The 23,436-nt window shown below is 21.6% G+C and overlaps 7 protein-coding genes across 7 annotated transcripts; 2 read left to right on the top strand and 5 right to left on the bottom strand. All coding sequences in view use genetic code 6, as the record gives it.

Annotated features, from left to right (window-relative positions):
• Positions 1-1,108: 1,108 nt before the first annotated feature.
• TTHERM_01193550 (histidine phosphatase family (branch 2) protein) lies at positions 1,109-2,599 on the bottom strand (the record flags this gene model as incomplete). The annotated part of the gene is made up of 2 exons (XM_001029998.4): positions 2,226-2,599; positions 1,109-2,156 (listed from the first exon to the last, which is right to left on the bottom strand). The coding sequence occupies exons 1-2, from the start codon at positions 2,552-2,554 to the stop codon at positions 1,109-1,111; spliced, it is 1,377 nt and encodes a 458-aa protein (XP_001029998.3). The 5' UTR covers positions 2,555-2,599.
• A 2,020-nt stretch (positions 2,600-4,619) lies between these two features.
• Positions 4,620-6,917, bottom strand: TTHERM_01193540 (Serine/Threonine kinase domain protein; the record flags this gene model as incomplete). The annotated part of the gene is made up of 1 exon (XM_001029997.2): positions 4,620-6,917. The coding sequence occupies exon 1, from the start codon at positions 6,861-6,863 to the stop codon at positions 4,620-4,622; it is 2,244 nt and encodes a 747-aa protein (XP_001029997.2). The 5' UTR covers positions 6,864-6,917.
• Positions 6,918-9,046: 2,129 nt separating this feature from the next.
• Positions 9,047-10,721, top strand: TTHERM_01193530 (hypothetical protein; the record flags this gene model as incomplete). Its single annotated transcript, XM_001029996.4, has 2 exons — positions 9,047-9,577; positions 9,654-10,721. 2 exons carry the CDS (start codon positions 9,047-9,049, stop codon positions 10,719-10,721), a joined length of 1,599 nt encoding a protein of 532 aa, XP_001029996.4.
• Positions 10,722-11,697: 976 nt separating this feature from the next.
• On the bottom strand, positions 11,698-12,150 carry TTHERM_01193520 (janus/ocnus protein; the record flags this gene model as incomplete). The annotated part of the gene is made up of 1 exon (XM_001029995.1): positions 11,698-12,150. The coding sequence occupies one exon, from the start codon at positions 12,148-12,150 to the stop codon at positions 11,698-11,700; it is 453 nt and encodes a 150-aa protein (XP_001029995.1).
• Positions 12,151-14,281: 2,131 nt separating this feature from the next.
• On the bottom strand, positions 14,282-17,181 carry TTHERM_01193510 (zinc finger, C2H2 type family protein; the record flags this gene model as incomplete). Its single annotated transcript, XM_001029994.4, has 7 exons — positions 14,282-14,407; positions 14,477-14,554; positions 14,613-14,720; positions 15,248-15,373; positions 16,315-16,457; positions 16,715-16,913; positions 16,996-17,181. The coding sequence occupies 7 exons, from the start codon at positions 17,179-17,181 to the stop codon at positions 14,282-14,284; spliced, it is 966 nt and encodes a 321-aa protein (XP_001029994.4).
• Positions 17,182-18,823: 1,642 nt separating this feature from the next.
• On the bottom strand, positions 18,824-20,614 carry TTHERM_01193500 (hypothetical protein; the record flags this gene model as incomplete). Its single annotated transcript, XM_001029993.2, has 3 exons — positions 20,216-20,614; positions 20,041-20,133; positions 18,824-19,981 (listed from the first exon to the last, which is right to left on the bottom strand). Exons 1-3 carry the CDS (start codon positions 20,495-20,497, stop codon positions 18,824-18,826), a joined length of 1,533 nt encoding a protein of 510 aa, XP_001029993.2. The 5' UTR covers positions 20,498-20,614.
• Positions 20,615-21,215: 601 nt separating this feature from the next.
• On the top strand, positions 21,216-23,278 carry TTHERM_01193490 (transmembrane protein, putative; the record flags this gene model as incomplete). The annotated part of the gene is made up of 4 exons (XM_001029992.2): positions 21,216-21,723; positions 21,778-22,428; positions 22,484-22,618; positions 22,680-23,278. The coding sequence occupies 4 exons, from the start codon at positions 21,216-21,218 to the stop codon at positions 23,276-23,278; spliced, it is 1,893 nt and encodes a 630-aa protein (XP_001029992.2).
• Between the last annotated feature and the right edge of the window lie 158 nt (positions 23,279-23,436).

Here is a 23,436-nt window from a genome sequence, read left to right as displayed (position 1 = left end):
CACATGAATTTGAGAAATGCATATTACATATATTATTAAATTACATTTAATGGTAAATACTTAATTTAATAAATTATTTTTTTTAAATTTATTATGTCATTTTTTAGTTAGAAATGTGTTTGTTTAAAATCTCAAAATTCGAATGATTTTATTTTTTAAGCATATTTTAATATTAATATTCAATAATTAAAATCAAATTATGAATTTGAATATTTGTATACAAAGAATTTAATTTAAATATGTTTTTATGAAATATCAATTCAAAGCTTTATAAAATTGATTATAAAACAAAGAAGTTTATCACAATCATATAACATTCTTAAATTTTAAGATAAATAAAAGAAATTTTTTTAATTCAATTTTTTTTTATTAAAAAAATAAGTAAGGAATAAAATTATTTACAAAAATCACAGAATATTTCTAATTGTTAATTAGAATGAGAATATTAAAATATTTTGAAATGTTCTAAATATTCTAAATTTTAAAATCATTTTTTGATTAAAATATTTTAAAATATATTCTGTTTAGATTGTTCGTTATGAAAGATTCTATTATAAATTTATTTATAATACTAATTCATAATTTTTACTAAAATAAAGTTCATAATATCTTTTCTTTAGTTAAATAGGATAATGTTTTTAATAAATATTAAATAATTTAAATTTTTAATTTAATTAACAAAGTATTTTTAATGCGCTTTAACTATTTAATTTTGAGTAAATAATAATAACCTTAATTCCTCAAAACTATTGTTTGAATCATTACGAGAAATATTAATTTTTCATGTATTATTATAAAAAACTCCTCACCAATATATTATGAATGATTTAAAACCAATCCGAGGAAATACAGTGATAATAGTTCATTCATTTTATTTTTATTTTATAGGTTAAATAAGTAAGTAAATTTGAAAAAAAAGGGAACAAAAAATCATAAAAATTTAATTTATTTATTAATGGGTGATATAGTTAGAGGAGATTATTAGATAAGTTAAAAATTTGATTAAATTAAAAACAAGTTTGTTTGCCAATTAAATCTGAGATAAATTTAAAACAAAAACTAAATATATTTACAAATACAAATAAATTAGGATTGATATTTATAATAATCAAAGTAAAGATAAAAGAAGTAAACTAATGCTTATAAAAGTTAAACTAGAAGAGAAGGTGTATTATTAAACTTCTGCAGCTTTAGCCTCAATAAATCCACATTACTGATCAAAATCAGGTACAACTTATTAAGCAATTCTTCTCTTAAATTCTTCGTAGTCACAGTATTTAGATGTTTAATCACATATGGGCAAGTACTATCCATTCATGGAAAACATGACAAAATTTTGATGGGTATCAGGATCTTCTCTAAGCTCGTACATAAGATTAGTGGCATATGTAGTAGGTTGGTAGATACAGACTTCATCTTTTTATAATTAGTTAGTGTGATAACGTTCCATACACTCCCAACTAGTTAAATTCATACCAACTAATATCATAGAAGTAGTGGTGTCGTGAGCAGAGTGCATGTACCACTTGTAAGGAGCTGTGTTGTTCAACTTCTTTTCAAAGTAACCAATCAAAGAATTGAAGAATGGTGTAATAGATACTTGCTTTTATTGCTTTGTCTTTAATAATTCTAAATGGATTTCTAAGTAGAGTAACTATTCAATTTTTTCCCAGAAATCTTTATCCTTCATCTCAGTAGGAATATCTCTTCCTTAGAAATAATCACTAATGAGAGTATCCATATTTTATTGTAAGCTTGTTAAGTCAAAAGAGGCAAGCTAAGTTTCATCTTTTATCATAATTTTAGCAAACTTAGAGATAGTGTCACTTAACTCTTTGTTAATTCTTTTCCATTCATCACTCTATTTGTTTTAAGCAGTCCACTTTTAAGAGTTAGGACAACCATAACTCATACCCAAAAGAAGTTTATCTTAATTTTAACTAATTGTATGAATGGGAATAGGTTAATAGCCATTAGGAATTGCATTAGCATCATCAGTCATATCCTAACTAATACTTTAGTCAAAGAATTTGTAAGGTGCATCTAAAATTTGCTTTTTTTAATCTGCAGAATATCCTTAAACTTAAGTAGGGATTTTAGGACCAGTGCCGTATGGATATAAACCAGCTAATTGACTTTCAGCAGACATAAGTGTTCTTTTTAAAAATTATTTTAAATAAAATGAATTTTATAAATTAATTAAAATTTAGTAAATAAATAAATACCTAGTAACATCTGTTGATCTAACATACAACTCTTGAGGATTGTAGCTAGTTGATAAAAATGCTCTAGAAGAAGTAATATATTCGGCTCTTAACTTTCTACCAAGTTCAAATTGTTAACGTATACCAACAGGAGTGAGTTCACCATTCATTTTCTTTTATTCCGCTGCATCATAAGTCTTATCATAAATAGGATATCTAGCACCATGTCTGTAGATTTAAACAACAAGCTTAAGAGTACTTTTTTTCATGCGATCATATTCATCTACTGTACAATAAACTGCAGTGGTTATTGCAAGTAAGATAACAATAGTCTTTAACAAGTTAGACATATTTTAATAAATTGCTAAACTCTAAAATAATTTAATTAATTTATTTTTAAATAATTAATTATAAAAAATACATAGAGTTGGAAGGGGATATTTAAAACTAAGATGATCATTCATTCTTATGATAAATAGTAAGAAATAAAAATAGGTAGGCAGGTAGATAAATAGTAGAACCATTTTTTTTTAATGCTTAACTAACTAATTAATTTAAATATCTAAATACTTTCATATATAGTTTTAGAATAAGATCATACTAGATATTTAAGCTTAACATTAACTATAAATGGAATGTATCCCCCTTTACTTAACTTTATATTATTTCCACATGTTGTAAGGGATATAAATCATTATTTGTGATTATTTCACACTTATTTTTAATATTATGAAACAAATTTTATTTTAAATTTATCAAATAAATTATTCCAAAAAAAATGTTTTATGAATTATTTTAAGAATACGAATTCAATTTAATTTGTTATTATTTCTGAACTTTTGTATTAAAAATCTTTGATTTGTTTGTTACTTTGAGAAGCACAGTAATTTATTATTCATAATGATTTAATCGACAATTGTACTAGTTCTTTTCAGTAAGTGCTATTTTCTAAAAAGAGTAAATAAATAAAAATTCTTTAAATTAAATAAGTAAATTTCTCTCTTTTAATTTTTTTAGCTGTGTGCTTATATTAAAAAATATGTAATCCGTAAAAATATTGAAAAATTATTCTACTATCAGTTAAAAAATAATATGCAATACTACATATGTAGACCCTTACTAGGAAATACATTACGATTAAATATTATCCATTAATTAATAATTATGGTTAAGCTCTAAAAATTTCTGATTCTAATAAAAGTTTAAACATTTAAGAAATCAAATAATTATAATTACAAAAAGATATGATAAAAGGTTCTAGTATTAACATAGTCTTAATCTCACTATAAACAAAAGAAAACAAAGCATTTTGCTATAAAAAAATAATCTTAGAACTTTTAATTAAAAATCTATGTATTTTTTTATAAATTAATTATAATTATCTAATTTAAATTAAATATGTTAATTATTTTTCTTCAGCTTAATGAAAGATATAATAAAAACAAAAAACCAAACTGTTAAATACTTTTAATATTAAATAAATTTATATTATTTTATTTTTGAAAATTTGCAGTAAATTTTTGTTTAATTTTTTATATATTATTCTTTTTCTTAATTAAATAATCAATTAATATGCAGAAAATTATGTTAAGCATTCAAAACAAAAATAATAAAAATAATGAATAAAAAAATCATAAAAAGCAGATCAAAAAAATATCTTCTGTTTTTAAAATAAAAATTAATAATTAATTTTGCAATTTTGTCAATATTTTTTTATGAATTTTTAATTTTTAATTGACATAAACAGAGAGTTGTAGTATAAAGAAGTTATTAATTTAATTATTGAAACGAGCACTATAATAATATATAAAAATTTTAAAGAGAGTCATTGTATTTAATGATTTTTGATTTGGTTTCCATAATTATTGGATGGGTAATAAATAGTTAATCATAAAATTCATAATCCAAATTAAAAAGATAAAAAAGAATAAAATGATAAATAAAGTAAATAAAATTTAAAATTGCTTTTAAAGTAAATGATAATCAAATAAGTAATTAAATATGATTTAGATTTTTAATGGTTATAATATATAGAAAATTTTTGTAATTGATTATTATTTGTATATTTTAACAATAATATATTTGTAAATAAATTTGTACAAGATAATTAAATCATATGTATATTTATATAAATAGTTGATTTGATAATTTGGTAAGGAAAATTTTGGTTTATGAGTTTATAGTTAATTAATATATTCACTAAGAAATTGATTAATTAACAATAATATGTCTAAAATAATTAATTAATTATTTCTATCAATTAATTTCAAGTTATGGAAAATTGTTTTTGTTTTTTTCTTATTTATAATTTTTTATAAGTGGAAAATTAAATTAAATTCTTTTATTGAGTTTTCAAATGTAAGCAATTAATTTGAGCCTAGCTACAAATAATTTTAATCATAAATATTAACTTAGTCAAGCCTCATTTAGAAGTTCGATTGGAATTCTTTCTTTTTTTATCATGTTATTTAATTTAAAGATTTAAACATTTTTGTCAACACCCCCAAACAGGTCTAAAATGAAATTTTCTTCTAGATGTTCTTAATAGTTATGTTTATTAAATTAATTTGTTTTTTTTTAGTGTTTTACAGTATTATTTTCATAGTTTTATTATTCTATTTGATTATAATTGCTTGTAGCTTGAGTTTATTATAGTATTTAATCTTATTTATCGCTTATTGTTTTAGTTTTATCTTAGCAATTAGATATTTTAGTTGTTTTTTAAGGATTAAAATCATATACTTTTTATTAAGAATCAACTTAATTTATATTAATTGTTGGTTCAATTTAGATTTTTGTAGATTGTTTTATCAACTATTACTCTAAATTAAATATTTAAGAAATTTCTTATTATGGTACTCTTTCCTTAATATCTCTCCATTTAATATCTTAAAAGAATTCATGGCTTAATACTTCGTTACTTTTGATGCGGTTTTTTTAATTCTTATCCAAACATCTTTGAATTAGATTTTTTGCTGCTGGCGATATATTGGCCATTTTAGGAAATATAATTTCTTTTGAAGTAAGAATCTTTTATTAGATTTGGCTAGGGTTTTAATCATAAAAGGGAGTATATCCTAAAAGCATCTCAAATAGTAAAACTCCAAAACTCCACCAATCAGAAGAATATGTATTTGGTTGTTCATTTATTATTTCTGGAGCTGCGTAGCAATAGTTTATGTCATCAGAATTTCTTTCTTTGATATTGCAGGTAGAATTTCTGTAATTTTAGGCACTCTTGTTTTAAGCCACTTAAGAAAATGTATCATTACTGCTTTTTACATTTTCTGATTTAACAAAAAGTTTGCCTCCATTTTTAGGAGAGACTTAAAAAGGAGTAAATAGGAATTGAGAAAATTCAAATCTATTAAGTATGGTGTTGCCAGCTAGGTCAATTTTTATATCTTTTGAGTTCACTTAGTTGTAAATGATCTTTTTTTGATGAAGTATGTGCAAAGAATAAGCTATTTAAGCTGCTATTAATTTTGCTACATTTTCAGAGAGGAAAGATTACTCGTCAATCAGCTATGCGAGATCAATATATTTAATTGCATCTAGTTCCTCTTACAAGACAGCGAAATAGTTTCCTTGGTGGATGTAATAAAATTGCTGAGTGAAGTAATTAGAATCTAGTTCTTTAATTAGATATATTTATTCTTATACAAATTAATTTTACATGTCCTCACTCTCTTACTTAAATAAATTATGAATGTTAATCACTCTCATTTGATAAATTTTCTTTGTATTTTAGCATTCCCTGACTCTAAAATACCTCCATATACTGTTGTATCCAAGAACTTCGATCAATTCGAAATCACTGAAATTTCTTTAGATTCCTTTTTGAAATGAAGGAAGTTTTTAGATATAATTATCATTAGTATGTTAATAGTTATCTTTTTTAGGACTTGGGGTATTACTACCATTATTTTAGCGTTGGTTAGATGAAAATAGAGAGTATAGTAAAGAACTTCTAGGATTTTAAGAAAGCTAATTTTAAATTTAATTAGAAGTAAGTTAAGCATTTAAAATTGTAGTTCTACAAATGTTACTATGACAATCATCTATAATTATTGAATTAGTACAATAATTTTAAGTGTTTCTCACTTCAATTTCATTGATGATTTAAACTGTTGTTTTATCTATCTCATCGGATTAGATATTTTGGAAATACTCCATTTCTTTCTTAGTCTAAACTACTTCAGCCAAGTCTATTTAATCTGCATACATAATTTGCAAACCTTAAGAAAAAGAGCAGAGGATATCTATAATGCACTATTTTTAACTCTCACTATGAGCGCAATAGCGATAATCGTACTCGTCAGGAATATTTAAAATAAATTCACAGTTTTGTCTGTTTTAAATTATTTTTTTAATCTTTTATATATCTATCTTGCGTTTTAAGCTTAGGCCTTTCAAATTATAGACAAAATAATTAGTAATCATGAGTGATCTTTTCTGCTTTTTGTTCTTACGATTAAACTTTTCTATGTGATCAGAATAAGCAATTTACTCAAATGGATCAAGAATACTTTATAAATCTTCTTTTTGTTATAATTGGAGATGATCCATAGATGATTTACCTTTTTCAGACTCACAGTTAACATAAGTAGAATCCTGCCTATCTTTTTTGCGAGAAAATAGTTATCCTAGCTTTTTCATGAAGATTACTTAAGCTAATTTTTAATTTAATTAACGAGTTTATTGAAAGTATTAATTAAAAAATTTTATTATACTTTTATTGATCACAACAAACAAATATTCTCTATACCATTCTTTTTGCGATTACTTTTATATAAACTGAAAGCTATTTATTTGGTGAAATACTAAAAGCGAGTGAACCTCTATTTTTATTTTGTTTACACATATTTAATTATTTTCTATCAAAACTATGTAAAATTTGTGGTATAACTGTTCTTCTGACTATAAGTCAGTAAAAAGCATCAACAATTTTATTTGTATGTCTTTTTCATTTCTATGATAAATTTGAAAAAAAAATATAATTTTGAATGTTGCCTTAAATCTAAAATAAAAAATTTAATAAAATTTATTTTAAATGATTATTTTATTTCAAAAAAATAACAGTTTTTTCATTTCTTAATGTTTTAGAAGAAGAAAAAAAGTAAGAAACAATTGTAATTTAGCTCCAAGCAAATAATCAGCAAATTTAAATAAAAAATAATTGATATAGATAAAAACATATTTTAACCATAATTGGTTTCTAAAAATTAAATTTGGCTCATAAATTATTTCTGTTGAAGAGTACACAAATATAAATTTTTTCATTATAGCCAAAAAAAAAAATTATAGTTATCTCAATTTTTTAGCAACGTATCCACCGCTGGCTAATAATTCATAAATATTGCTTCAAGTAGTCTTAAGAATTTATTATACTATACATATGTTAGAACGATGATTATGATTTTGTGTAAATTTTAATTTTTTGCTAATGGATGTAAATATCTTAAAACCTCTATAACTTTCTTTCGAATAGTTAACTAAAAATGAAGATTTTTATATTTTTAGCAAAATCGACTTATTAAATCTAAAAAATTTTACATATTTATTTAGAAGTAAGTAAGTAAGAATTTTTCAGATTAGTTTTGTGGAAAAAAATGTTTTTACTAATAAATTGAAAAAATCTGATTATTTGATTCAGCTTTAAATTAAAATTTATTAATAAAAAACTATTGCAAAAATATATTATAAAAATTTACAAATAATATTTTGAACTGTAAGGAACTCTAAATTTTCACTCAATTATTTTTAATTACTTTTAAAATTAGATATAGAGAAATCTTAAAAGAAAAATTAATAAGTTCTAACTTTCTATATTATTAATAATTTATCTCTCCAAACTAAATTAAGTTTCTGCAAATTTAAAGGAAGCAACATATCCCAAATAATTATACAAACTAAAACTTTTATTTTTAAAAAAGATTTATATTATCTTATCTTGCTTACTTCTTGCGAAAAAAAAGCTTACTATATATCATAATAATTATTACTTTTTAGTATTTAAATACATATGTACTTGTCAAAATCAGACGAATATTATCTATCAAATAGAAAAATAAATATTGGTTAGTTAAATTTACTGCTTTTCATGAATTAAATATAACGTAAAAAAAAGTTATTAATAAATAAAAATATAAAATTAAAATAAATTAATTTATTAATTGTCATAACTTATTTTATTTGAGCCATTTATTTTCTTTTTTGAACTTTTTAAAGAAATTTTATATTCATACTCTAATTAATCATAAATTGAATAATAAAACCTTAACCATTTACTTAAAATCATAAATTATCAAAAGATTTTGAATTAATTATTATTAGTTTTAAAGTGAGTTGTGATAGTTTCCTTTTTGAATTTAAAGAAGTAAATTTATATTGCAATTAAAAAATAAATGAGTTATTTATTTAGTTTAATAATTTTTGTTTTGAAATTATTTTCATTTAATAAAAATAATTATTTAATGGCAAACAACTAAAAAATTAATGTCACATTATTTTTATTTTTTCTTTTTTATTAAAATTTTAAATACAATTAAAACAATTCTGGAAAATAAATTTTGAAATGTTTTAAAAATAAATTATTTGGTTATTCCTTTTCTTACATTTAAAAATATATCTATTTTTTATAATTTTTCAACTATCTTTGCTAAAATCTGAGCTAACATGAATTATAGTTTAGCAAGGGTTATTTAAAGATTATCATATAATTTTTAGAATTTCAATTTAAATACACTTCTGAAATTAACAGATATTAATTTGATCAAAAATTTTTGATAAATAAATAATCAAATAAAAAAAAATACAATTTTTTATACTGAGACCTCACTATGAGTTTTGCTGAAGAAAAGGAATTGAGAGAAGTGTTTTCAATTAAAAAAGAATAATTTAATGTAGAAATTAGAAAGAGGAAGAGAAATAATTAGCTTGAGAGAAGTAGACAAAGGATATTGAGTACTTCTGATAAAGTTGAATTCTTTAGTACAATATCTACACATTTTAAGCAATAATCATTGGAGCAGTAAGAAGATAGCATCATTTTAACTGAGTAAATTGAGAATGAAGAATACCAGTTAATTTAAAATAAATTTAATCAGCTTTAGGAATATTTTGAGACTAAAAAAAATAATATGGACATTCTTTTATTAGTAATTGATATTAAAAAAATGCTAAAATAGGGCAATAAATATATTTCGAAATGTTCAAATAAAAACGCAGCACAAGTTGTCAGTTTATTTAAATAATTTTGTTTTTCTAGTTAACAACTTCAGGATGCTAACTAAATATAGAATATTCTACTTAATTTAAGTCATATTTTATTTTAAATGTCAACCACTTAAGATCTTCCTTTCGCGATTATCGTAATTACATTCTATTTTTTTAAGTTTTAATTTTACTTAAGTCATTAAAGATTATTGAATTAATATTATTATATAGGATGAAGGATAGATTGAACTATTTGAAAGTTTACTTTCTCATTAAAATGTTTAGATAGTTTAGACAGGAACAAGTATTTTGTGTAATTGTGTTTATTCGTTTCCAGAACAAATAAAATATATTATTGAATCAAATTTGTTCTATTACTTTAGGATTATCTTATTAAACAAGTAATCTTCGTTTTAGATATAGTTCATTTTATTAAAGCTGATTGGATAGTACTTTATAGATGTATAAAATGAGTAAAGATAGAGAGATTGTATTTAACTTCTTTTTGAGTGGCTTCCAAGTGTCGAAAAGAATTAAAATGATGCAGAATTAATCTGCATTGTTTGTAATAATTTATGCGAGTATTCTATTTTAAGTTTATTTTTATAAGAAGCGGCATCAAATTCTTAATTTATAGCAAAACTATAAAAGTTGATTCGTTTTTATAAAAAGAAAAACAAAAATGTAATTTAGAGAGTCCTCGAAGTATTGAATGAAGTTCTTGAAAAGTAATTCAAAGCTGTAAGTATTTATCTCGAATCAGATTTGGTTAAAAATTTGGCTGTCCTTTGCAATTCAAGTGATAATTATACATCTGAAAAATCTTATTATATATTATCTAATTTAGTTGCTGATTCAGTAGACTACGCAATTTCTATTTCTTCTAACAAAAAAATATTAAAATCTTTGATAACTAATTTGCAAAGGTGCAACTTAGGAATAGCCCTCGAAATACTCTACCTAATCCGAAACATAATACTTAAAATTCAATTATTGGAAGATATTTACAGTTTCATTAACAACTGTTCATTATTTTAAGTGTTTAGATTAGCTTTTAACAACTTCTACCATGGCTTAGAAGTCCAAAGACCAATCATATGGAGCCTACTTTTATTGATCTAGTATTCTGAGCTGGATTTCGAAGAATAGCTTACATAATTTACTATAACACAAATATACAAAAATAATATTTTTGAAGTAGTATAAAACTGCATTACTTCATAAGATGAGCAGATTAGTTAGAGCTCTTCCTAAATAGTTGAAAAAATGCAATAATTTGAAAATAGGTATTTAAATTGATATCAAATTATATGAACAAAATATTATTTTCATTTATATATTTATAATTTAAAATAAAATAGAAAAATTTAAGAATTAAGTGTTTCGATTTCTAAATTTAATTTTTTTATTTTAAAAATTTAAAACATTTGTATAAAACTGATAATGAATTAAGAAAAGCAGCTAATTAGTAAATTTTGTTGATTTAATTAAATGAAAAAAGATTATGTAATGTAGTGTGTGTGTGTGTATATAAACAATCATTTTTTAAAAAATATAAAATCACTTTTATTAATTTTATTTTTGACAATTAATAAATTTATTTTCTTGCTATTTATAAATAAATAATATTAAAAAAAAAATATAAATAAATATGATAATTAATTAATTATAAAAAAATATGGAATAAATTCTCATCACCTTTATAAATGTTCACACAAAACCATTTTTTGGGGAAAACACCTCCAAAATGGGTCTAAAAAAGTATTTAAGGCTTTTAGTAAACAATTTTAAAGAACTATTGTAAAAAAACTTAAAAACCCAAAATCAATCTTAAGGAATTAGTTTATTTAATTAATTACCTGATTGCTTAAACATTAAAAAAAAATAAAATTAAAAAAATTATTTTATAATTTTTAACACTAAAATATGAACTAAGAGTTAAGTAAGGCAAACACTTCAAGACAAATAGAATTAAAAGATTTATTAGCATTTAAGAATACAAAAACATATTGATTTATTTAGGAGCTTATTCTTTATAATTTTGAAATTATAATTCAAAATATTAAAAATACAATTACTTCATTTTATAAAATATTTCACAATCTAAAAAAATAAAAAAGTGAATAAAAAAACAATTTAATTTAATGATTTATAACTTTATTTGTAAAATAATTTTTAATGTCTTAATTATGATTAGTGAAATAAAAAACTAATATAAAATAGAATACACTTAAATACTTTTGGTATTTATACTAATAATATTTTATTTTATAAATCAATAACCTTCATTACTCCAAGTGAAGTTTTCTTATGGAAAATGTTAAATATGTTTTTTAGATATTTCTAAAGCAATAGTATGGTCTGCTCTTCCAAAACTCTATGAGTATCCATAAATAAAAAGGCTCTTTTTCTCTTAGCTAATTTCAACTCTACCACCACCTACACAAATTAGTTGGAAAGGAATATTTTAAACTTTGCAAACAATATTGTCATCTTCCTCTTCATATTCAAATTAATCAAATTTAAGCCCACAGTTTCTTAAATCAAGAGCAAATTTTTCAAAATTTTCCATATGAAAACTATATTTTTTTTCTCCTCTAACAAAATAAAGAATTTCATCTTTAAACTTTAACTAAATAAGGATATATTTAAATCTTCCGTTTTCATCTAAGTGAAATTATGGGATATATTTAAATAGGTCTTCACCCTTAGAAAGTGTAGAATCCATTAGATCTATAGTTTTTTACAAAATATCTTAATTAAATTATTTAACAAAATTTTAATTTCAAAATTTGCTTTTTATTTTAATTTTTAAAATATATTTAATTAATAAATTGCTTAATATTACAAAAAATCAAGTAAATATGGAATTTTTTATTATCTAATTTGTTATTTCTGTTAATCTTTAATTGTTTTAATGTATATTTAATTTAATTAATTTCTTTTTTATTAATTATATTTATTTTATTTTTATTTATTTATTTTTAATTTTGTTTTATTTATAATTTTATTTAAGTTTCTTTTTATTTTTGCTGCTAATCTAAAAATTGAAGTCATTTTTTTATAAAAATTTGTTCTGTCTAGATTCATCAAGCTGAAGGATTAACCGCTCATTCTTCTGCTGTGTTTATTCTTTTATTTGCTATAATTGTTTTAAATAATACTAATTATATATTTAATAAACAATTTTTTTATAAAAAGAAAAGATTTTGTATATTTTTGAAAATGCCTCGTTTATCGCAGTGATAAGAATGTTTCTCTAAATTTTAAATATTTATGTCCTCTTTCTTAGTATATGTTAAAATAATTATCGGGCATCGTTGCATGAAATAGGTTTTTTTTATTGTTTTTAAAAACTTAAGAAGACTTATTATTTAAAATTTGATTTTTCTTTTTTTTCTTTTTGCTTTTTTATCTAAATAATTTATTTTTTTTTAAATAATTGTAAATTTAAAAATTTTTTTAGAAAGATATTGATTATGAAGTTGTCGAAAATTAAAAAAAATTATCAATTTCAAAATTAATAAAATAAAACATTAGGAAAATAAGATAAATTTAAATGGATTTATTTATTGCATGAAAACAGAATAAAAAGGGAAAAACACCAATTACAAATAATATTTAATTCATAATGTAAAATTGATGAATTTTATATATCATTCATTATTAGGTGTGATATTATAATGAATTGTAATCAATATAATATTCCAATATAATTACATATATTTGACTAATTTTTAATAGAATAGATTCATAGATAGATGTGGATAGATATATGCCTTAATTGATATCTTTTTATTCTTATTTTCAATTTTAGAAGTGCATTATAGGTCACTCATGTAGTAAGATAGTTAGTTAGTTCTAATTATATCTACTATTTTATTTATTTGTATTATGTGATAATTATTTTTTTTATTTGATTATTTGTTTGGTATATTAATTTAACTTTTAAAAGTTTAATTGATTGATATTCATTTTAAATTTCACTAGCAGTCAATAAATTATTTTAAGAATGTTGCAATAGATAATTGATACAAAGATTAGAATTAAGATGGTAATTATTAATAATAGATTATTTTAAATTTCATAAAATATAAAATTATATTAAGCAATTTAGGTAAGCATTCTCACTTAAATGTTCCTTTTATTAGATTGTTTATTTTGAAGCCCAATTTTTTCTCGTTTTATTAAAGTTAATGTGATAGAGATTCTATTTAAGTTAGCTTGAAATGAATATGAAATTTGATTGTTAATTTTATTTCCTCCAATAGCTTCAGAATTAACAGCAAAGTTAAAATATTGTTTTATATTTTAGCAATTAAGAACGGTCTTTTTAATTAAAAAGGTTATTCAAATTTACTTATTCTTTTAATTCACTTCAGCTTTAAACCAATTAATTTTGAGTTTTATTTAGAGATATATTTGATGTTAGCTTTAATTTTACAAATATGATAGAACAGTCAGTGACACAGAAAGTGTGTTTTAATTATTTATTGCTTTCATATGTTAATTTTTTGAGTTTTATAAGATGCATATTAAAATAGATAAAGGATAAATGAATGGTTCTGACAAAGTGAGCAATTATTTTTTAGTGTGAATTGATTAGGCAAGAAATTAAAAGGGTTTTGATTGATTTTTATTTAAGTTTTTTATTATTCTTATTGTTTTTTTGTTTGTTTGTTTGTTGTTATATAAATCTCAACTAAATTTAAAGTATTAAGTAGATTGTATGGTATGGTTAGTTAGTTAGTATAATATTTTTAAACTATGAAACAATTTTAAAATCAAATTTTTAGGTTTTTATTATAGTTTTAAAGCTCGAGATTGATATTATTTATATATTAGTACTGATAGTTTCTTCATTTATTACTAGAAGTTTAATTCGACTCACTTTGTTTATCATGATTGCTTGTTTTGTTGTCCTTGTCTTTGTTTGGATTTTTTTTGTAATATTCATTTTTATTAGCTCCTCCACTATTGATTTCCTAAATTTTATAAATATATTTATTGGTTTTTAGTTAATGATATATATAATATTTAAATTATGTTACTACCTCCATAAAGCCAGGTGGTAGATTGAGACTCATTTCAGGTATTTCCTCTCCATTAATTTTAGCAGCAAATATTTACCTCTTTTATTAAATTAATTAATTTTTTAAATAAAAATTTTTAAATGAAAATAAATTTTACAGCAAGTCTTTCTCTTTCTGTCTTATTACCACCATTGTGCTTGATTTTAATATGTAGATTCAAAGATACCTCACTTCCATAAGTTTTAGTGCAGTTATCATAAGGACACTGTTTTTATAAAATTAAAAATTAATTATATATAAGATGAGGAAAGCAAGAAATGTGTTTAATTAATTTAAGTAACAAATTTATTATTTTATCTTTCATATGATTATATTGGGCAACCACTTTTAATACTTTTAATTATAAGAAAATAGAAGGAAAAAATAAAATCCTCTCTCTATTCTTTAATTACGAAGAATATTGAAAGAAAAATATAAATATTATATCAGATTATTATAATGTTTCAGAAATTTTCTAATTAATTCTTTGTAGTGTGATTGCAAATAGTAGTAGATTCTTTACAAAATATTTATTAATTTCATTAGGATGTTTATATAATGATGTTTCGTAATATTTAACGCAGAAAATGTTCAAATACTATTCTAAACTATTTATGAATGATCATTTTCAATTATTTTTAAAGTTTTAAATTTATTTTTGAGGAACTTAATCTTGGTTTAAAAAATAACTTGATAATTAATATAGTTTATCTCTTGGCTATGATTCAAAAGTTAATTAATTTAAAAGCTTACTTAAAAGTCTTTTTAAATATCTGAGGCACATCTACGATTTTTTTTCTTAGTTTTTTGTACTGTATTAGTTTAAGATTTAGAGTCCTAATCTTGAGAAATGCCATCATCCAAATGGGTGATCATTTGCTAAATATATTTGATAATTAAAAAATTAAATATTTAAAATGAGATAACAAAAAATGCTTTCAAATATGATCTATCTATTTGAAATTGAACTTTTGTCATTTATTTATTTATTCTTTTATTAAAAATGCTTGGCTGCGATAATTTTTTTTTAAGCGGAATAATTTATTTTAAAAGTTATTATATAATGGACTAATCTCGCGTAATTAATCTTAAAAAAAAATAATTCAAAACCAGCTCTATGAAAAGTTTTAGAGATATAAAGTAGAACCTAACTAAAAATTGCTTTTTGATGATTTATTTTTACTTGCCTAAAAAAATAGTTTTTATTTATTAGAAAATGTTTGGGGTTTTACCACCGTCTTTGCAATATTTTAAATTTAAAGAAATTAAAACTAAATTCTATTTAATGATTGATAAACAAGCCTATAGTATTATTTTAAACTTTCCTCCTACATACCTAAATAACTTCCTACTTCTACAAAAATTAGAAAAATAAAACATTTGAAATGAAAACCGCTTGAATGACTATGAATTTATAAAATTCTTGTGTAAATAAATCTCTAAAAATTGAAAGTCTGCGTTTGCTACAAATATTTTTTAGAATGCTCAATTTGGAGAAATTTTAGAAATGTATAAAAAACTCTATATGTTTATTTATTAATTTAAAAATATTATTTTTTGCACTTCATAAAAAATTTATCTTATCAGTCAAGCTATTAGTATTGCTAGTCGGTATCCAATTATTAATAAATACATGGGATAACTATTTAATTTTAAATAATCGGAGTTGAATATTGGTAGCTTGTTTACTTGCTTGCTTGCTGGCTTTATATTAGCTTCTAGCTAGCTTGCTAAATTGAATGAGAATAGATAGCATTATACAATATATTTTGAAAGCATTTGAATTAAAATGTTATAAGTGGAAATCAATATTAAATTACTTCTAATCGGTCTGCCTTATCCCTTATTTGCTAAATTTCCTTTTTATATTCGTTTAATTTTGAGATGATGACTTCGTTTGTGTAATACATTTTCCAAAACTCTTAATAGTAATTTGTATTCTTATTATAATCAGGCAGTTTTCCTATTTTTTATTTGATATAAAAAATTTTATTTAACCATATTTAATGTTGTTTATCTCAGTTGAATGCGAGTAAAACTTTTTTATTGCTTTTCATTTTATTCTCTCATAAATGTTCTTCAATTAATCTCTCCTTTTTCTCTTTTGAAGATATAAACTGTGAAGAAAAATTAATTTGTATAAATTATACAAGACAAATGATGGAGAGGTATGAATGCTTCTATATGCATAAATCGTAATTCTTTTAAATGTTAATTTACCTAACTAATTTATCTAATTTGGTTATCCGTTTAAATGTGGCGCGATATTCAATGCAGTTTAATAGGTTGAAGTAGAAGAGGATTATGAAGCATTTTGCTACTAATTAGGGAACCCGTAAAAGTGGTCCTTTAAAATACTCTTCTCAAAGGGGCCCATTATCATCTAATTTGTGCTATTTATATTTTCCTTATGCTATTACTAAAAAGATAATTTATTAATTTTTTTTTTTACATGATTAAATATAAAGTGTTCTCAAATAAATGATAATTGCATTTACTACTCTCAAATCAGAACTACTCGCACTAGTATTTTATGGTTTAGAAATAGCTCCTCCGCCTCCGCTGTTTGGTTTTTGGTTAACTAATATAATATTATCCTTTGTTTTTTTCTTCTTATCTATCACATCTGCATTGGGACTAGGGCTATTTGTCATTTAGCTTTTGTGCAACTCACTTTCGCTATTCATCTCGATGAAATTGTTCTATATGAGTGAGTAGTGAGTATTTATTATTTTTATTACTTCTGTGTGTGAGTGTTTTTTTTTTGTTTACTTTCCTCTTTTTTATTAATATTTTTTTTCTTTTTTGCTTTGTTTTTTGCTTTTTATTTTACTTTGTTATTCTTTTCCTTTACTTTTATTATTTACTTATATATAAATTTTGTTGGAATTTCTTTATCTTTTATTATTTATTCACTTTGCTATTTATTTTTATTGTGATAAATTTTTATTTTATTTTGCAATAATATAAATTTCTCTTTCCTGTCATTCAACCAATAAATCAAAAAAAAAAAAAACCAACTGCATTCAAACAAACAAGCAAGCAAGCTAACAAAAATTAAATAAAATATGTTTTTTTTATTTGTATTAATCTAAAACCCTTTCATTTAATATTAAAAAAATAAGAGAAATTCACAGTTGCTTTAAAGACATAATTTAAAAAAGATGTTTTCGATTTGATTTGATATATTTCGTTGATATCTAAGAGCTTTCAAAAATAGTTATAAACTAAAGAGTTATATGTATTCTTAAATTTAACTAATATATAAACGATTAACATAGATATATATATCATTTTAAAATAGTTGAATGAATCAAATAAAATAAACAGATGATAAAAGTTGAAAAAGATAAAATTTAAATTGAAATTTGTTTTTGTTAAATTAGTTAGAATATGGAAATAAGGATATATTAGGTGGCTCAAAGATATTTATTTTAAAATTTTTTCTTCTTTGTATATGATTTATTTTATAATAATTAACAATCATTATCATCATTTTAGATATTTTTTAATCTGATAAAATACTACATAGATAAATTATTAATTCTTTTGAAAATTTTATTTTTTTTATTTATTTACATATATATATCTTTCTACCTTAAAATAGTCTAAGTAAAATGACTATACTACAACAAATGTTTACATACAGATACTATAATTATTAATATTTAAGAAACTATCTAATTTGTCTCATATGATTCTGCTCTTTATTATACTTTTTGCCAGTATGTACGATAACTGTCAAAAGATTTTTATATCAATCCTAAATTACTAATAGACAAAAATTATTTTTAAAATATAAAAAATCCAAACCAAAATAATATAAAATCTTTAATTATAAATTTAATTTAAACTTCAAAACTTTTTTTAGGATATAATTACGCTTTTAATTTTCTTTAGCATATTAAAAGTTTATTATGACTCAATCTAATAATACTTTATTGTTAATATTTTGTTGGATTATATAAAATTTAGTTTTAATCTTGGTTTAGTTACTCAAAATTTAAGTTATATCAAACTGTTTATTGTAATTATTTTATTTTTATGTTTATATTTTTACAAAAAGGAAACTTAATTTATTTGATCAAATAAAAGATAGCTAGCAAGTTATGTATAATTTATTTTAGAATAATACCAAAAAACCTAGAAATGTATTTGAGTTTTATTTTATCTTTTTACCTTTTGCAAACTTAATACTTTTTTCAAATTTTTTATTTTTGCCAGGAAATTATAGAGGAGAGAGAGTGAGGTGATTAATAAATAAATAAAGAAAAAGATAAATTAATATTTGTGAAACTTTTTTTTCTTAAAAAATGTAACTATCTAATTTCATTAAATATTTATTTTGTTATTATCTGTTTCATTATTAATTTAACTCTTCTCTTCAAGATTATCATTAATTTTATTCAATTTATCTTATTCGATAATTTTAGATTATTATTCTTAATTCTAAACTACTTATTAATCATTTTCTTCATTTTAATCTTGATTTATTTTCAATTTTTTTTCTATCTTTTATTTATATTTTTAGATCATCTTCTGAAACTCATCTTTTGATAATGCTTGAACATCTTCTTCTTACTTACTATTTTCTTCTTTATTAATATTATTGAGACTAATATTGCTAGAATTACATTTTTTTTGCATTACTAAAGTTTTTATTTAGGGTTAGGGTATAGAATATTTGTTATTTGTGAATGAAGAGAGTAATTTAAATTTTTATATTTTTAACGTTGTATTAGGCAATTAATAACGACTTTGCGGCAAAGTATTGTTGTCATAGATTTTAATAAAATCCTACGTATTTTTTTAACCTGACAAATTTTTGTGATGACTTGAATTATTTAGATTTAGGTAGCTTTGATTTATTTATAGCTACTATGAAGAATCTATTTATTATTATAATGAGGAATCATTTTGCTACTGAAATGAATTAACAGCATGAGATTTAGGAGAGTTCTCTATTGAATTATTAATTCTATGAGTTAAATTTCTAGGCTATGAAGTAGAATTAATTTATTTTCTATAAAGAGGATTAATCTTTAAATTAAATTAATCTTATTCTCTAATCTTATAGGAACCTATTTAATGAGAACTTTAGTTTCTGTTTCGAAAAGAGACAGAAATATATTTTGAGTTGGGTTATTTTTAATCTGAAGATTAAGTTGAATCTTTGCTGTAACTATTTGGATTGATTTAATTTAGTTTTTATTTTGTGCTAATCTTAATAATAGATTGTACTTTTTTTTACTTGTGCTCTTTGCTAAGGCTTTCATTTAATTTATGGAGTTTTTCTTCATAGCTTTAGTTAGTAATTTTTTCTGATTATTATTCTTTTATTTAAGCAAGCTTTTCGCAACTGCTTTTATGACTTCTATTACTTAATGGGTTTTATTCTCTTTGCTCTTGGATATTTGGAATTTCAGGAAGTTTTTAAAAATTGTGCAAGGATTATTACTTTTTTCGTTTCTTTTAAAGTAGTTCTACCTTTATATAATTAAATAAATGAAATAAATAATATTTTATTATATTTAATTTCTATATACATTATCTTGAAATTCATTTAAATTCCTCCTTTGTTATTATTGTTGATGCTCAAATAAAATCAAATGGTTTCCATCTTACTAATATTTACAGATCTTTATATTTATTTTAATATATTTTGTAAAAAAATAATATTAAAACATAAATTTTGTTTTTATAAAGCAAAAATAATTTTACTATTCCAGCTCTTTTTAAATCTGTTAAAGTCGAATTTTTAGACAGAAAATTAACCATATATTTGTCGTAAAGCGAATTATAATCTTTTGGCAGCTTAAGTTTGTTTGTGCAATCTAGCACAAAGGATTTCTCTCTTTTTACGAAATATTATTCCTAATCCTTAAAATTATTTATTCTGATTTTTGATAAATTACTATTGCCTCTTTCCTTTAATCCTTATGCTATAAAAAAATGAGGGGATGCACAAAAATCTTCATTAGCTTGTGAGTTAAATTTCATCATAAATATTTTGTGACTAATAAATAATTCTACTTTATCGGCTTTGATTACAATTTATAATACCAACTTTTTTGATAAATTAAGTTGATAATTCTTAGTGAATAATATTACTTTAAAAATTTAAAATTAATGCAAATAAACTTAGTTATATTCAGTACTCTTATTTTTTATTAAATGAACATAAATAATTTATTAGCCCAACAATCTTTCTAATAAAATATATGCCCATTTTCTAATTTAATTTACTGAAAAAATTTCAATATTATTTAAAAGTTTCATTAAGGCTAATTACTGAATTATCTTTTCAAAAAATAAAGAAAAAAATTGATAAATTTAAACAATTTTTTCATCAACAAATAAATATTTGTTACTCTGTTTTTAACAGCTTTATTTAAAATCTATTGATTTTATTTTTTAAAAATGTCAAAAAACTTAAATTAATAATTATTTTTATTTATAAAGTTACAATACTGATTCTACTAACTTCAAAATAATTAAATAATTATATACTATTAATTATTTAAATATTGCTTTTTCAAATAATATGGGAAAACTTATAGACTAATTTTAGAAATTCATTAGTAGTATCTATCAATCAATCAATCTATCTATTTATTTATTATCTTTAAAAATTAATTATCAGTATTGAGTATCTAAATATTTTTATAAATAAAAAGTGTTCTACTAATTAAAATTGTTTAGAATTTAAATTAAAAAAGGGATGAGGTTCATAATAAAAAAATATACACTTGTCGCATCGATATTGCTTTTGAAAATTTTCACTACTATTAATGCCTTTAAAAATTGCTAGATAACTTAGCTTCAGGTAAATTAGAGCTTGCTATAGTCTCTGGTTGCAAATAATTTAACTATTAGTGACTAGCCTTTTACCTATCGTCAATCATATATTTTTTAGGTAGCTGTAGAGAATGTTAATTATGAAAATATTTAGAAGAAAAATCCAGAAACTGATAGACTAAAAAGACCAGATCCTAACAAAAAAGCTAAATATCAATTAATAGAATTTGAGAAAGTTAAAGATTTTTATGAGAAAAAAAATGTTTTTCATTTTGAAGATAAAAAAATTATAGATATTGTTGATATAGAATAGTATTTAGTAGTAGCGCTAATTCAAGGAAGTTTGAGATTAATCAATATAAATAATTCTACTCTCTTAGAAGACTAATTTGAAACCAAAGTAAAGGACGTACAGGGAATCATGAATTTCAGTAAATAAACTTATTTCTATGTTTTTTTATTTAAATTTTTTTAATTTTAAAAAGAATTTAGAAATTAATAATATTTTGGAGTTTATGGAAGATCTCTATCAGTGATGATGCTCAAAAATGGATAATTGAGCAACTTATATAATGAAACGACGCAGTACGAAAACCCTATAAAGAATCTTATTCATTCAGATGGAAAGATATATTATTTTACATCAAAACAAATAGTAATAGTCAATCTTTTAAGTTAAGAAATAGAAAAAAATATTAAATTCAGTGATTACTAACAAGGATATTTATTTTGGGTGTTTTAAAATAATTTGTTGATAATTCCAGATAATTAAGGTAATTCTACATCGACTTATATGCTCTATGATTAGAACTCTCCTACTAAACCTCAAACTTAACTCAAGCTAAGAAATGAGATATCAAGCATTAAATTTGCAATATAATAGTATCAAGGTTAAATACTTATTAAAAACTAATAGAATTAAATAAAGGCAATAGAATTTGATGAAAACAATATTTAAGTTAGAGATTTACCAGATGAAGCTATTAATATTGGCATAGATTACATTTAAACATATCCTCCGAAATAAATCCTCTCACTATCCCAAAGTGAAAATGGTTACAATTAATATTTATGCTTTTAATGTGAATCTGATAAATTTCTCAAAGTGAATAATATTTCTCCTCCTATTTGCTAATGTAAATAAATTATTTCTATAAATTAATGTTATAAAAACCTTTTAAAATATTAAAGAATGTGGTAACAAGTGTTTAGAATGCAAAGATGAGTAGAAATGCACCTTATGCTACTAGAGCTATTCGCCTCTGAATGGAATCTGCCAGTGTGCTAGTAAATTTGTAGAAAATGTAGAAAAAGGAATTTGTGAAAGTAATTTATTTAAACAAATAAAAAAATAGTAATAAGATGATAATAATAATAAAATAAATAGGATATGAAGAAATGGATCCTGCTATAAAAATAATTATAATATCAATAGTTTGTGTTGTTATTGGAATGATAATCATCATTAAAGTTTTGTAAATCAGAGAGAGAAAGAGAATAGAGCAGAAACAAAAGTTATTTAAAAGCACTTTTAAAGACAACCAAGAAGATGATGAGATTTTTAATAACGATGAAGATGGTGAGGAAGATGGAAATGAAGAAGATGAAGATTAGGATGAAGAAAAATTAAGATAAAACAATGTTACAGCTCTTTTTGATAAAAAAAATCTTAATAAATCATTAAATTCAAGTGATATAAACATCAATAATATATCTATGTCAAAGAAAGCCTAAAAAGCCTCCCAAAATAAATCTTTTGTCAAGCCTAAAAGCTAAGGCAAAGCAGTTTAGCTTGAAGATTTAGAAGAATAAGTTAAAGATAGAATTAATACTGTAAATGAAGGAGATAATGAAGATGATGATGAAGAAGAGGAATAAAAGTAATAAAATGAATTAGATGATCATGATGAATATGAAGAGCATGAAGACGAAGAGCATGAAGATGAAGAATAAGAAGATAATGAAGATAATTAAAGTGATAATTGAAATTATTTTCATTTCTTAATTATTAATTAAATAAATACTTTCAAAGAAATATAGATAAATAAATAAATTAATTAATTTTATTCTTTGCTTTATTAAAAAATGTTTGTAGTTATCAAATAATTAGTTAAAAATCTTTATTCTAATAAATATTTTTTTAT

The sequence above is a fragment of the Tetrahymena thermophila genome (genome assembly GCF_000189635.1).
Source record: "Tetrahymena thermophila SB210 genomic scaffold scf_8254361, whole genome shotgun sequence".
In the NCBI taxonomy this organism is placed as follows: domain Eukaryota; phylum Ciliophora; class Oligohymenophorea; order Hymenostomatida; family Tetrahymenidae; genus Tetrahymena; species Tetrahymena thermophila.
The sequence above is the reverse complement of the archived record's forward strand: the minus strand, read 5'-3'. Positions and strand labels throughout refer to the sequence as shown.